Raw genomic sequence first — 16,652 nt, forward strand, 5'->3', positions numbered from 1 at the left:
CCTTAATAGGATCTAGGACCTCTTTTTGCTGCGATGACTGCAGCAATCCTACGGGCACACTTTCCATAAGACTGGTTTCTGGAAAGTAAAAATATACAGTAGGAAGGGACAGAGATTAGGTAAAGTCCGAGAACTTCAGATATTAATGTTGGGGGGAAACAGGTGAAAGAATTTCATAGTTGGGAAGAGGCGGTGCAATGACCTGGAATACCCGGTCTACAACCATTACGTCCACGGAACTTTCTCTTATAACACTATCTTTTTAAAAAAGTTTACAGAGGGAAGGTTTAAAACCTCGATGATTTATGCCACTAAATTCAAGTTTCTCTAGGAAAGATCACGGCAGAAATGCTATAAAAAATTATAGGAGTCAGTTACCTATCGGACATTTTATATGCTATACGGTGAACATAGAGTGGGAATTTTGGACCATTCTTCCTGCAGGCATGTAATTAGTCTTTGACCTCACCCGATATCCCGATTCATCCCATAGATGTTTGGGATGAATCGGGTTGAGATCAGGGTTTGGAAGCCAGTCAAGTGTGGTGAATTCATGTCTACAAACCACGCAGTTACAGCAGCAGCCTTATAACATGGTGCATTGTCATGCTGAAAGAGACAAAGTAGGAAGCATTGCATTGTCCAGAATGTTCAGATACCTCTCGGAGTTCAATGTTCGTGGCACCGCAAACAGAGGTCCTCTGTTTACGCACTCTGGTAAGAGACGTTCACTGAGTATCCGCCCGCCCACACTCGTCCATCCGCTGAGTAGAGGGTGTAGCGTTATTCGTTCTCCATAGCACAACTTTCCAAACTTCTTCCACGTCCCACTGTACACACACACACACACACACACACACACACACACACACACACACACACACACACACACACACACACACACACTCTCTCTCTTTGCACCACTGAAGACGACGCTGCATGTTTGGTTCGGGTGACGTGGGACTTCATATTGCGGTCGTACGATGGAAACCCATGATGTGAGCCTCGGTTCTGAATATTTTTGTGCAGATTCGTGTTCCAGTCGATGCCCGAAACTCCGCATTCAACGTGTCTGCCGACGAACGGCGGTTTTTATATATTATCCTTCGTAACACCCTACGGTTACGTTCAGTGAGTGTGGTGGGTTGTCCACTGCGGGTAGCACTTGCAGTTGACTCCCTGCGCTTCCATCTCAGTATGGTATCATGGATTGTTAACCTGGGACCGTCCAATTTGTTAACAGTTTGCCGAGCAGATAGGCCTGCAACATGGCATCCTATCACAGCACCTCTTTTAAACAGCCTCTTTTACATTCCGTCAGTTCCCTTCTCTCAGCCATTTCACCCGGACAGTTGCACTGACTTGGGAGCATCATATTCCTCCAATTTATACAGGCTACGACACGTAACTAGTTGCATGACTCGACGCAACGCACCTTGTGCGTGGGGATGTCGTTGACTTCTTTGCAAGCGGTGTATAATGTGTTAAAATAATAAACTTACCATCAAACAACAGATATGTATCTACTCAGATCAGACATTCATAAGTATTCTGAAGTCATCCAGCTAAACAAATAACTCTAGAATGCTGTTTAATATGTGAACAAAGTGAATCCGTTATCAGGTTTAGCATCATCCTCCATCACTAATTAGTCGGAAATGCATTAGCTAAAAGTAGTACTGACTGCATATAATTGTACGATATCGATAAAATCGAAATCAAAGTCATGACAGCAAATTTGAATTACATTTCGTTTATGACAAAGTGAATACAAAAATAGAAAACTGCAATGTATACTAATCATATTTTTTACTACCAAACACTCATACTGATATCGTGCGCAAGTAAAAACGAATATTAAATGTGGTGATAGTCGTCTCCAGGGGAACTGTAGATGCTATCATTGCTCCCATCAGTAACCTGCCTATCTGGTATGGTTGCTATCAGGTTGACACATCAGCACGTTTTCAACTCCAATACACCATCCTGGCAGTCCCCCCCCCCGCCTTTTTAAGTGGCTGCGCGTAATTTACTTAATAGATCCCTCTTGTTCGTGTACTCCTGGAACAAAGGGTAGTATCTACTCCTGTTCGAGTCTGCTGTCTAAAGCTCTCGTGCTCTTCTCCCATCCCGAACATCTATAAATAACTGTGAAACCCCTGGCAGCTGCACTTTTCTAAAGAATGCTGGAAACATACTTAGAGGCCCCCCGAAGGAAAATTTTGAGGAAAGAAAATCTCGAGCAGTGAATAGTTTAATATATCAGATTGTTTATTTGCGAGGCTTTGTGACTTCTTCATGCTGCATGTATATGATGCGGAACTTTGAATGATGGACAGATCTCTCGTTTCGTTTATAACAAATTCTTAGGATATAGAAGTACATAAAAAAGAAAACATGATTATCTAATTTTGTTGCTCAGGTTTTGGCTTACTATGATTATCTTAATACGATTACTACTTAATATGATTATCTTATTTTGCTGCTCAAGTTTTGGCTTACAATTGCAACGTATTGATTCTTGACCATAATGAACTAAAAACACGTGTTTTACCACTTTGCTGATTAATAACAATTCTAAAATCAAGTAAGTTGAACTCTACAACACATTGGTAACTATCGCCTCCCTCACCCACCGCAATTAATAAATATTCGATAAGCATTACACAACAATCATTTCAATCCACTTGATCCAGTCTGCTAATTACAATCTTTAGAGGAAATATTTACGAATATAAAACGGGGTTATTTAAGTTAAGATGACCTAGAACAGACGGTGAATGCACAGTTGAAAGCGCAACTGTCTGAAACGTAATATATAATTAGGTTTTAGAATTTAATAAGGGCGGCGCACGCACGCACACACACACACACACGCGCGCGCACACACACACACACACACACACACGCGCGCACACACACACACACACACACACACACACACACACACACACACACACACACACTATTTGTACAGAATTCTAGTAGTCTGGCCACTTACCTGCATACTAAATGTAGCTTGCACACAGAACAAGGACTGAGCGGTCAATGCAAAACAAAACACGTTCCAAAACGCAGTGTAACGCCATTAACGGTTGCAAAAATAAAAAGGAGAAGAAGAAAACAAAAAAAGAACAGCTGGCCTGCCAGCACGAGGCGGATTTACGGCGTGAGATAGGCACGCGATTACAAAGAAAGAAACCGTCATTCACCACATGCTCTAGTAAATTACGCCAAGCTCGACACCACATCCAAACATTGGGGTGGTCTGACTTCTCACAGTTATGGAGCGTATACAGAGTATGTAAAGATGATGAGAGTAAATATGAATAACCACTGGGTGGCCTGACAGTATCCTACACGTACATAAACAAGAAATCATTGTGTTAACAATCAAGACTTGCTCCAGGCGCAATGTATATAAACACCGATGAACTCTGTGCTAACCATGGTGGGTTTTATTCTATAACAGAATGTTAAAAATGCGACGCAGCTCCCTGGAAACGACTGCGATTAGATCAACTGACGTGGCATACATCGAGAGACTGTTCACTTGCTTTGCTTCTCTGTCAGAGGATGCCGTAAAGGCATTTACACTATTTAAGCATCCCAAATGGGCTCTTCCGAAAAGGTCAGAAATTCCAATACTACGATATTAGGAGTGTAGTTCCTCCAGCACATGTAGCGACGACACCCGGATGCCGCCAACTCCCACGGTGTCCAGACAGAATTCACCGCGGCGACGATGCATCCATCTCAGTGGGGGCACAAAGGGCACGATTGGACGTGCGTGGTTTGACAGAACGATGAGAAGCGAAGTACTGCAGTTAAGTAGAATCACAGACTCACATTCAAACTGAAATATTTATTACGTAAGCAGCAGTGGTCTGGCAAGAACAAGAACCTTGTCCGCACTTACTTCAGCAAAACACAGACAGGGAGTGGAGCACTATTTGGAGCAGATTAAACAATGTCATGAATGTATGTTTTCCAATGTTTAAATTTTGTGTTTAATTCATATTAAGCAATAAAAGCTAGTTTATCCTTCACTCGCAAGCTTATATTTTGGTACAATATATTCAATTTATCAAGGGAGCTTATGAAAGGAAAAATAGGATAATCAGGGGAAATTAGCCAGAAAACTGAAACCCATTAGATCTAGAAAAAGTAGCCAATTCAGTAAAACTTGATTAAGTTTGTGTGCGAATGTACTACACAAGGGGACGTGTGATCCAAAGGTTTTCAGATTGATAACAAAACAGAATAGAGTGCGCCTAACGTATGCTTTCACTTTCCAAATAGTTTTCGAGCGAATAGTTTTCGCTTCACAGTTTTCTTCAAATCTTGTTCCTTTTAGAAAACTTCCGCTTTGGAAATAGGAAGAAGTTTCAGATAGTCAAACCTGGGAAAGATAGTAGATTGGAACGCTTGCAATACCGAGTTTGGCAAGAAAATGCTGCTCGACCAAGGCAGAAGAATGAAGTGAAACGGAAAAGCTAGTTTTTGTTTTCTACTTATCCAAGCGGTTTTTTCTTCTTAAGGGATCTTGTAGAGGTGTTTTCAACACTGCAATGAAATGTTGACATATTTGTCCAACTGTAACGTATCTTATCACACAATTCTTGGCTGAGAATAATAAATATATAAAAAATAACATAACCTAGGTCTTCCAGCAAAGTTATCTGTCTCTTTTTGGTCTCTGTGAGTCCCTTGAATTCGTCGTCAAACACCGTTAGAAATATCGTGAGTGGTTTCCTACAAAAATTAAATACGAGCGGATCAAGTGGGTAATGGGTGAGTAATATGAGGATGACTGGTACATAATAAAACTATAGTTCCACGATACCGTCTAGGAACATTTCTGAATTATCTCACTTGTCATGCTGTACAGAAATAATCTGTATAGGATTCAGTAAATTCTTGTTTCTCATTATCTCTATCTCTCTGACATTTAAATCGCTGGAAATGAAAAACAAAAAAAGTTTCCATATGAATGTAATTTCAACAGCCTTCTCTCCTTAGCTGAATAAAACCAAGCATAAAAGGTTCGATGAAAATAAAAATAAATAAAAAAACATTAAAAAATGCATGCGACACTTGATTCACACTTACCCAGTTCTTTCATCTTTTATCTAAGGGGTGTATACAAGGAAGAGTACGATACCTATGTTAATGTCCAACAGTGCACATCCTCTCTACAGCAGTTTGCTCTCACGCGCTGCTCGACCAGACTCGCTTCAAACTGACTGGACACCAGATGTGAACTCTGTGACTCTCTAGCCGCATCTGCCGTCAAGCAGCCGGGGGAGAACGCGTGCCGTAAAAACCTCTACTCTCCCCGATCCTTCCTTCGCAACTTCCGCTGTCATCCGAGATTTATAATCACGTGACACTGTTCGTCAGAGGCGGAAACAGGCAGTGTGAGACCCTAGGGGGGGGGGGAGGAAGGGAAGATAATGTTTTGCAGTGGGGAGTGAGAATGGAATGAGGCGTTTGACAGTCACAGCCTGTAAAGATCGCCGACTCGCGTAGAGCAGCAAGGGGAAACGTCACTCCCCCGTACGAAATCTGGATGAGGTTCAAGTTTACAGCATAATAACGAGGTCAAGACGAAACTAAGGTCATTAGTGATCCTTAAGCGGCTTGCGTTTTTCGGTATTACTAACTGGGGTTCCGACAGCGAACTTCCTGAGATGCATTAACTAAACCAGCCTTCTCCTTTAACATGACCAGTTGGTTCTGTAAGGGTCACGATAGCTGAATTCAAGTAGCAATTTCAAGGCTATTTTCTTTTTTAAAAAAATAATAATAAACTTGCACGATCATTCCTCTTGGGTATGGGAAGAAAATAAAGTACCAGGCCTGCATGAATACCAAAGAAAAAGAAAAGGGCCGCAAGTTTAAAAAAAAAAAAAAAGAAGAAGAAGGAAGGGGGGGGGGGTAGAAAAGCGATAAGCGTGCATTTTAGTTATGATTATTTCACGAACTTCGTTGTACATAAATACAACCATAATCTGCTTTGCGCGCAGTTTATAATGTAACCAAAAAAAAAAAAAAAAACGAAACCTTTACTTCATAATTCGTTATCAACAACTTGCAATGTAATATAATAAAAACCGTAAACATTTAATTATTTTGCATGCAAACTGAAACGTTATTGCTGTCATTCGACGCAACGTACCTTTGTGTTTCCTGAATCCTTTTTACGTGATACGGGCGAGGGTTTACAATATGTTCGCAAAATACACAATTATACGTGATACATAAACAAAACTAAACGACAAACATAGATCCGATAATTACTTCTAATTGCTACTCATTATAATCTACCGGATTTATAAGACTTGTGGAATAACATTGCCGTTATTCTAACGTACAAAGGCTAACGTACAAAATCCTGGTGGCAAACTCGAGTATCAAGCCCCTAAACTTTCCCTCAGTTAAGAGCAGCTGGTTTTTTCCATTAGGGTCACGATACAACCCAAGGTGGTAATGTGTACAGTGCCCCTGTTCCTCTCCCCATCTAAAAATGTCATTTAGTAGTAGGGAAAGAATAATATTATTATTATCCGCAAAATTAAATTATGCTAATAACACAACTAGATATTGTAAATAAAATTAATACCTAAAGGCATTTAGATGATACAGCTTTAGTAGAAAGGTAAACAGATTACGATGTGTTCCAGAGTTAAGAGAATTAATTAACAATTAGTAGTCACAGTTATTTTCCGATAGTCGATAGTTTCCCGATAGTAAATACTCTGTTTTTAAAGCTGAAATTCAATAATCATATTGCCATATTAGGATCTTTTATTCATATTGATTAAAAACATCTTAATCGCTATGTTTTAGATCAGTTTACACCGCATAGTGGCTTTTCAATAATACTTCTATGGATGCTTTCCAGAATTATCTCAAATTACAAATAAATGTATTCATATTAATATTTATTTATTTATTTATTATTGCATATAAATATGGATATTATTTCTGGGAAAACTCCCATATTACCCCTCTTAAGAAACTATTATAATTACGGCTATTGAGGAGCATTCCTAAACAGAAGCAGGCAAAATAGCCGTAAATATAATAGCATATAAATATATTATTATTAAAATGAAATTTAATTAATATAAGCATTTTATTTTAAAAAATAAAATTATTTATATTTTAAAAATTAAAACTTTTAATGCGTTTCAGTTAATTTAAGTAATATTTAAATTGGAAATTTAATTGATATGCAATTTTTAAATTTAAAGTTAAAATCTAACATTGATATTTAAATTTAAATGTTTACTTTAAAATGTAAACTTTTAAAATTAACACTGATATTGCAATATTTAATTTTTAATTTATATTTTTTTCACAGATTTTTAAAGATGTCCTAAAAAGTGCTTACAGCAATCGGAAAATACGTAATATAGATATTAAGAGGAATGCTATATGGCATACGTAATCTGACCGATTAAATCGAAACGCTTACAGACATCTAAAAGGCCATGCAATTCATTGCGTAACCTAGAAAAGCAAGCAGAGCCGCAGTACCTTCTGCAACAAAGGATGTCACCTTTGGCGCCGTTCCACTTTGAAGCATAGAACCTGTCGGCACATGAGTCGCAAGCGATGTCATCTGTGGCGAAGTAAACTTCATTGTGATCGCTCCCTGAGCAGGTGTTGGCACCGTACAGCGACAAGGTCAAACCAACAACTACTACTCTGTCGGGTCTTTAAAGCTCACTCTCTGCAAATCGGGGGGGGGGGGGGGGGGACTGAACAGTATCCCATCATCCTTTGCGTGTTCAATAGGAATCACGACGCCATTAAGAGATAGTGACGACAGCCAATTGCATCAAGTTCACATGTGCAGTCTGCATCTGTAGATGCAAAAGTAATAGATGGAAAGAATGATAATTGGGACATTAGTGGTGATTGGATTTCAAAGAATAACTTCTTACATGTGGCTAGCTATAACTACTCCCAAATGCTTCAAAACAGCAGCCGTAATTACAAAAATAAAGTTGGAGCACTCTTTGTTGAATAGCCAAACTGCAAAGCATGGGATGAGAAAGAACTCATCAATCCAGAATCCCATAAATGGATACTCTCTCTCTCTCTCTCTCTCTCTCTCACACACACACACACACACACACACACACAGAGAGAGAGAGAGAGAGAGAGAGAGACTGGCATAAAAGTACCAAGAACAATATTGGATGGAAGGGGGTAGTTTGGAAGCCAACGATAACTACTGCTTTTTAAATCGTAAAGATAAATATAGTCAAATAGCAAATAAGTATATTGACCTTAAATTTTAAAAAAATAAACTGTGATATTTCATGTAAAAGAAAGATAATCCTTGCTACTCGAACAAGAAAAGAATTAAGAAACTAATTTAAATCACAGCTTAATCTGTATTGACTTTTTGCTGAATATTCAGACACCTAGAATATCCGAGATGATCCGATATGGAGGTGTTACGTAATAATAATAATAATAACATAATTATTATTATTACGATGTGCAGTACATGTCGCCCGGGACATGTACCCCACATCGGAGTACATGTCCCGGACGACATAAGCCATGACCAAAATCATATCGGATACATGTTGGACATTCTTGGCACAGCAAGAGCAATTGCCTGCGAATTGCTTTAGATATTCAGCACGACCGTGTAATGAATGTCTTATAAAGCGAGGTAACTACTTTCTAGTCGCGAATTATCAATGTACGTATACTTCAGAAAATCTGTATATTTGTCTTTCATTACGTTTGCTCTATCCTAAACTTTAACTGCCTTTTCCGCTATCATCCTCAGAAGTCATAATCCATATATTATGGATTATGTATTAGGCGTACGGAGTCGCACTATTCATTCCAAGAAATCCCCTCCGGGTATTACAATGGCTGGAACCTACCGTTAACAACTTGAAAAAAAGTGGTGGTATACTTGCTACTAGGTCTAGCAACGTAGTGAATGTCTGCCATCTGAGGCTCTTCTCAACTACGTGTTAGTCTCAATCATATGGCCTCTCTTCCGCCTGCCAACCTTTGTAACTCTAATATTCCACATCGGAGTACCTAGACAACAAACAAAACAAAAAAAAAAAAAAAAAAAATCGAGTTGGCAGTCTTACAGAAATCGAATACCCAGTCAATTCTGTGGTTTAGCGAACTGTGCTATATGCATAGCACAGTTCGCTCAGTGTAAAAACGTCTTCACAGATATATTCCGTCAGTGTATCAGAAATTTGTGTGTGTGGAAAGGAAAGGTATAAGCCTACAATTGAAAGTAAAATTATCATCGAAACATAAATATGAAGAATGATAACGACCACCGATATCTTATGCAAACTGCATCTGCAAATAGGCAAAACATATCTCTAAGGATTTCAATATTCAACTGAAATGAACTATGCCGGGGGGGCGCATATTTTGCACTGCTTATCAGTGGCAGACAGTCATATGAGCCAACCTCTTGAATTTTGTATTTTTAAGTGAATCTCCCCCACGAAAGATGTAATTCTTAGCTCAGTCATGTAAATCTACCACACATGGTACATTAGTTACATGATCGAGCTAAGAATTAGATAATTCAGAAACCATACCTTAGGGACAGAACATGGAATTTTTTTCCACTTCATCCCTCCAGTAATCAGAATGAAAGTCTCGCACCAGCCAATAAAAATCATCTTCTTTCATATTCACAAACTTCCATGAATATAATGGAATTCGAACCCACAGCCTGAAGAGAGGTGCTCTCGGCCAACCAGTCCAGCTATGAATCAAAATGCATGTTAACTTCTGTAGAGTTCGGATCCCTGCCTCACAAGTCTCTAGCTGGCAGTGGTAGAAGAGCTCTCTTATGGACAGTAAGGGAAAGGAAAGAGTAATATAATGCCTCTTGATGGCAAAGAATTCGCTAGCATACCTGCTACTTCTTGTCTGGCCCATGTGCAACCAATGATGGCAGCACTCATGTCACAAGTGATTGACACCGTCACTCTTCTTCGAACTAAAAATGATCAAGAATTGTTCGTACAGCAAGTTCGAATACATGTCCCGGGCGACATAAGCCATGACCAAAATCATATCGGATACATGTTGGACATTCTTGGCACAGCAAGAGCAGTTGCCTGTGAATTGCTTTAGATATTCAGCACGACCGTGTAATGAATGTCTTATAAAGCGATGTAACTACTTTCTAGTCGCGAATTATCAATGTATACTTCAGAAAATCTGTATATTTGTCTTTCATTACGTTTGCTCTATCACCTAAACTTTAACTGCCTTTTCCGCTATCATCCTCAGAAGTCTTACTTGCATTACGGTGCAGCTTTTTGCAGATCACGGTGGTTCCTTTGACAGTTCTAGATTAGCAAAAGCAAGAAACTAATGCGAAATGAAGTTGAGTTATGCAAAGGAATACGCTCATCATCTCTGTCTCTCTCTCTCTCTCTTGGAGCTTCTGTAGTCCAGTCGGTATCGATGATCCCTTTGGTTGGAAAGACCAAGATCCGAATCCCGTCTAGGACTCAAAGAAACTTTATAGGGATTTTCTGCTGAGGGTGAGCTAGGCGGTCCCATATGGGTGGAGAATTTTTTAACTTGAAACTATGGTTTTTCACAGCAAACTGGCCAGAAGAACACACATAATATACACTGGACTCATAATCATAATTATTTCGTAGTAATTCCAAATAACCATTCTCTCTCTCTCTCTCTCTCTCTCTCTCTCTCTCTCTCTCTCTCGTATACAACCTCTTCAGTCTCTTTAGAACATATCTGCGGGCTTGCTATAAACTTTGCATTTGTGTTGTTGTTATATTATATTTGTTGAAGTCTCATAAAAGAATTATTAATAAAGAAGAGCACAAAGTTTAAGCGACCCACTCAGGCTACCATGGAATCCTACAAATAAGTTTGTAAAGAAGTTCCCCCCCCCCAAAAAAAAGTCATGTAAACCTTTTAAATCGCCTTATTCTTCAAAAAATCTGACTCTTCTTGTTGGATAGAATAAGATTGTGAGCCATATTCTATCCAGTTATAGACGTGTTTATATTATGATTGCTAATTTTTTCACTGGAACCATCTATTAATATTTATAATAGTAGAAGAAAAAAGTGGAAAAAGAAAGGTGTTCCTTCCGATCACTCTGCGGTTGGTGTTGATACGTGGAATTTTTTCTTAACCGTTTTCAGATAGCTGTTGGTGGGTTAATTAATAGTTTCAATTAATATGCACACTCATTGAGGTATGACCTTAGCTATCACCATGCTGATCCAACATGTTTTTCTTGAACTTTTTTTTGTTCCTTGAGTGAACTAGAAACTTACTCCAGAATTTACAGAAACACCATGTTAATTGGGTAAATCCGACGATGTTGCACTTGAGGTAACGTTATCAATGTTATCATTTCATGATGCAAATGCTCATCATATTGGTATCCTAAAAGTGACTATACAAGGGATACATTTCTACACTAGTGTCGCATTTTCCTTCCAGTTCACAATCCTCTGCCACTATATATACAGAAATTTCTAATTAAGCTTTATTTGTTATGAAATTGGGGCAGCATTCCTCAAAGCAAGTTCAACATTCGTAGTCACTATTATTACATCGTGTCACAGATAAGTCAGTAGAAGCCGATATGATTAACATATATTATTACCATATGATCAGTCAGGGGACCACGTGTACATCGGAACGAGACAATTAATTAATGGAAATATATATAAACCCCTACAATCTTGAGCAAATGTCATAATTACATGCTATCAAACTATGTTTATGTTATTTTCATGAAGAGCATGTCTGCAATGAAAATTCCAAAACTTGCATAAAATTTGCTTAAAGAAGTTGCATAAATAGCACTTTATTATACTTTCTCCTAGCAGTTAGCTTCAAATAAGTGACTTTTCAGGTACACCAAATTTCTTCCTTACATACAATAACCGTAAGCGTTTTCTGTGTATGTGCGCACGCGCGCACACGTACAAAAATGCCATTTTTTAGGCGTGGTCAAGGCTCGTGTCATTGTCTTTAGAACTCAATGATTAAGTCGGCATCACATCCAAATAGCAATCTGAGTTTTTCCCTTGCGAAGCCGCGTATTATTAATTACAGTGCATTCTTATGTCGAACGGCTTCTCCTTATGCACAACAACAACCAAACGCGGCAAACTTGGCCACGTGGGACATCTCTACTTGGTGTTCATATTCCAAGAAGAGACAGCTAAACAAAACAATAAATGAAACCACGCAACAAAAACGAGTCATTTAGTAGGCCCCACGAGGCAAAGAATTTCTGTTCGCGTGCATTTTGCGCTTGCACGTGCGGTGGTGGCCTGAAGCAATCAGGCTCGTGCGAGTTCCACCGCATGCCAGATCGCCAGTCCGACAGAAGAGAATGGGCTGTCGTCGTTAGAAGCAATAGATCAAGTATGTTTGGGGCGTTGCGGTATACCCTTACAGAAGGATAACCCTTTCATCAGTGTAGACGGCTAATGACCAATAGTTAGTAGGTTTATGCAGAAATCCGGAACGTCGATTCTCTTCTTCCCCATCACTAAACAAAAAAAAAACATTTTTTCGATAAGATTCACACGCATTTTTTATCGATTGGATCAAGTCGAGTATTATATTTGCCTGCCAACAGCACATGCATGTAACCATGGTTACCAAGTCATTGTTACCAACTCAACTATCATTAATCGTTATGAAAAATAAAATTGTTAAATAATAACATGAATGATGATTCATAAATATTATACTATACTATAATGTGTTCTTGTTCTTAGTAGAAATATAAAAGAACCGAGTCAAACTATTTCTAGGCTTTATAGACTAAGTCTTAACAAGAATTATAAATAACTGCAGTTCTTATACTTTAATACTTTAAATAAATACAAATATTGAAATTGTTAGTGTAGTTTTGCTTATATATATAAAATAAGGATTCTAGGTTTCTTTATAAACTTGTCGCTAGGTGGCAATCTACTAACAACTGTCATTCCACCAATCAACTACTACGAGCATTATTAGCATCTAAATGGAATCCTAAACATTCTCCGTCCTACAATAAATATAGCACTGATGTAGGGAGCAAAGCGCTTGCATGTTGTGTCTGACAGTGGTTGATTGACCCCACCTTGGAAAATGTCTAGGACTATATCTTGGCATGCACTGCTCACTTTACATGACGCAATCTGTAGCGTTCTCTTATCTTCTGCGTTATATGTAAGAAGTGCGCGTATCACAACAAAGTTATTTTCACAAATGTCTTTCTTTCTTTCTTTCCCTAAGTTTGCAATCGTTAGAAACAACTGTGTGAGGTTCAGGAACTTGGTGACATCACCTGAATGAAAGATCTCAATTTGCAGAAGCTCATGCCTCTGAACATCATGTTTTTATAACAACAAAAATAGAATAGAAAGACGAAGTTCTTTAACTACCAGGTCACAAAAGCCCCATATTCAACCCTTTAAAATAAAAAAATAAAATTTAAAAAAATAATAATAAAAGCAAGATAAAGTAAAAACAATGCTACTTTTAAGGTAAACATTTTCAATTATGCCACCAGTCAAATCATGCTGCTTTATTTTTATATACAATTCAGAAATACATCATAAAGATTTAATTAGGAAATGCTTACACACACACACACACACACACACACACACACACACACACACACACACACACACACACACACACACACACACACAAAATCATGAACTATTCGCTCCGATTCTCACAAAGTTGAATTAAATTTCTACAATTATAGCTACAAATGTATACGAAAACATTTAAAAGGTAAAAAAACATTAAATTAACAATTTCGTTTTTGTGCAGAAATCTTGAGACTTACTGCGTCTAAATAGACTTTCAGGTCACTAACCCTTAGTTCGTGACACTGCAGTTTTCTTTTTATCTTTTTTTTTTTTTCTCTTTTTTCTGAAAAATGCTGGAGAGGAAATATCTCTGCCAGAATATATAGTTTAAAAATAAACCGCATGGCAATATAAGGAGAAGCCTTTTTTTTTTCTTTTTTTATTATGCACCAATATGACGATTCTTTAGATTACACTAGGACTGTGTCTAGGTGAACCGTACCGTATATTGTAGAGGCAGTTTATATTATAAAAAAAGGAATTTGATAAGCCAAAAGTATCTCTAAACCACTATCGAATAAAGAATACATAATCGTCATCGTTGATAACTGATGAAGTTATAGAAATTATTTGTAAATTTGTCCACAGTCGGGAATTAAAGAAAACAGGATTTTTAAATCTAGTTTGCTTAGACTTAAAAAAATCTACAATGACTGTTGCAATTTCATTAACAAAATAGTAGAAATTCAAATCAAATACGTTGTCTAAATAATAGCGTACATTTTTTATCTATGTGAATTAGGATTTAGGACTAGCAAAAGTCTCATAGTAGGAATCAATGATCAACAGACACTTGCCTCTACTAGCACTGTAACGGTTTGCGACGTGATGCCTTTGTCTCTCTCTCTCTCTCTCTCTCTCTCTCACACACACACACACACACACACACACACACACACACACATATCTACCGCCTATTTATAGTCGATGTCTGCCAGGCATCATTATTTGTGGATTCCTAGTGAGGAGGCTTCTAATATTTTAACAACTGAGTAGAAATTAAATAAGGAAGCAGATGCAGCATTCTTGGCAGAGCGGATGTGAATGACATCTTCGCTCATTGAACAGGCTGTTCGAATCTCACTCTGACATGGATGTATGTCAATGTTTTTAAATAATAGAGATTTTCAATGCTGATGTGAGACATGAAACCACCACCACCCTACTTATCAGAGGGCTGCCGTAGCTTGAAAACTTCATGTTTAGTCTTTAGAGTAGTGTTTCAGGATTACGTAACCCTTCCCATCCACTATAGTGATGTGCTATTGGTTTGCAACCTTTCCTTACTGCGATATTATATTCATTAAATTTTAAGTGAATTTTAAAGACATTTTTAAACAATGAAGATAATAATCTGTAAATGTTTTAAATAGAATATTTCCTAAATCTATTTTTCCATGTATTTCTAAACGTGCCCATTCTACGGCTTCCTTTCTTCGAATTTCTGCACTTCGAAAACAAGACAAGAAGACAAGTGATTGTTTAAAAAAAAAAAAAAAAAGAGAGAACCTAAATGAGATAAAAATTTTGGGTTCAGAGAACCAATTAAGTTAACGCCCATTTTCTAATTCAGTGATTCATAACTCCATGGTATTCTTACATGTACAATAACGGATGACAGCGATAATAAAACTGAAGTCAGTGCCTGAATTAAGACGCTTGTTTCTATGACGGAAATAATCGTCATTTCTCGTGTGTTTCTTTGAAAAGAACCTGTTGTTGGTATTGTACAGGCATTTATATCACTTAAGTTATTGTTTAGGGCAGCACTGAAACAGCTATGGCCGTTATGTCTATAATACAACTACCTTTCATTGCGGAGGATCGTCTTGCATGTATGTGTGTGTGTGCGTGTTTTTTGGGAAGAGAAACGGAATTTCTTTGGGGACGGAGGGGGGGGGGGATCTTTAAAATGCGTATGAGCTGATTAATTCATATTTCGTGGGAAATCTCTTATAAATTTTCCTGGCAACGGAACGATGCTTAAGATGAAAGATAATAAAGACACATAACGGATTTTTTTTTTTTTTTCAAAACGCAATGTAATTCAGCAAATTTTAACCATTTGCGTATATATAGAAGAATTTTGAAAAAAATTAATATAAAAACGTGTTTTTTTCCACTCTTCCTAAACTCATATATATATATATATATATATATGACTTACAAATGACCTTCAGCTCCAAGCTGAATTTCCTAACAAATATAAAGATACTTACATGACTGCTTCCGAAAGAACTCGGTGATAGGACGAAGCAATTCTAATCCACATGTCCAGACGATACTGGCCAACAAGAGAATCAGCAAAGAATGGCCACGGGCCATCTTAGACACTTGAAGATAGCAAGGATCGTAAGCCTAAAGAGTAGTCATGGGGTGAAAGTGCATCTGTTTGCGTTTTCAAAGGGGTGTTTAGAGCAAGGTGGCCTACCGTGGGTAGGGCCACGGAGGAAGCAACACGGTGGATTACTACATCTAAGGACGAACTAAGACTGTTGACTCGGCACACTGTTGCTAACGTCTTAAGTTGGATAGGGGATGCCTAAAATAACCGATGACGGCAGGTTATCGACCACACAGGTCATGGTGACGGTTAAGGAAAGTCAGGAGACGACAGGCAGACACATACGGTGCGCTTTCAACTGCTGGCGCCTGAGTATTTTTTTAGTCCATTTGAACCGGTGATCACAAACCTCTCTCCCTTTGTTTCTCAGAAAAGAAAGGATTCTTAGACAACGCAGTTTTTTTTTAACTGCTTCTTTCCTGCATGCGACAAATTTAGAAGTGAGGAAGGGAAAGCAGGACAGGGGAAAGCATCTAGGAAATTGTTAAATTCACGAGGGATAAATTAAGAAAAAAATTAATGCGGATTGAATGAATAATAGTAAGTTTACCTTCCTTTTTATTTAGTATCTCGAACGCAAAGATCAAACTTGGCGCGTTCATATACCAATTGGTGTTGCCTGATAATATTATTTC

The 16,652-nt window shown here is 38.0% G+C and overlaps 1 protein-coding gene across 1 annotated transcript in view; it reads right to left on the minus strand.

Annotated features, from left to right (window-relative positions):
- LOC150105650 (protein TANC2-like) overlaps window positions 1-16,153 on the minus strand; it is a 67,859-nt gene extending 51,706 nt beyond the window's left edge. The window contains exon 1 of the mRNA XM_090394290.1: window positions 15,893-16,153. Coding sequence (XP_090250416.1) covers window positions 15,893-15,998 — 106 coding nt within the window. The 5' untranslated portion in view covers window positions 15,999-16,153. The remainder of the gene's footprint in view (window positions 1-15,892) is intronic.
- Window positions 16,154-16,652: the final 499 nt, after the last annotated feature.

Source organism: Typopeltis vanoorti, chromosome 6, assembly GCF_054136105.1.
Source record: "Typopeltis vanoorti isolate ZY-2024b chromosome 6, IOZ_Tvanoo_1.0, whole genome shotgun sequence".
Classification (NCBI taxonomy): domain Eukaryota; kingdom Metazoa; phylum Arthropoda; class Arachnida; order Uropygi; family Thelyphonidae; genus Typopeltis; species Typopeltis vanoorti.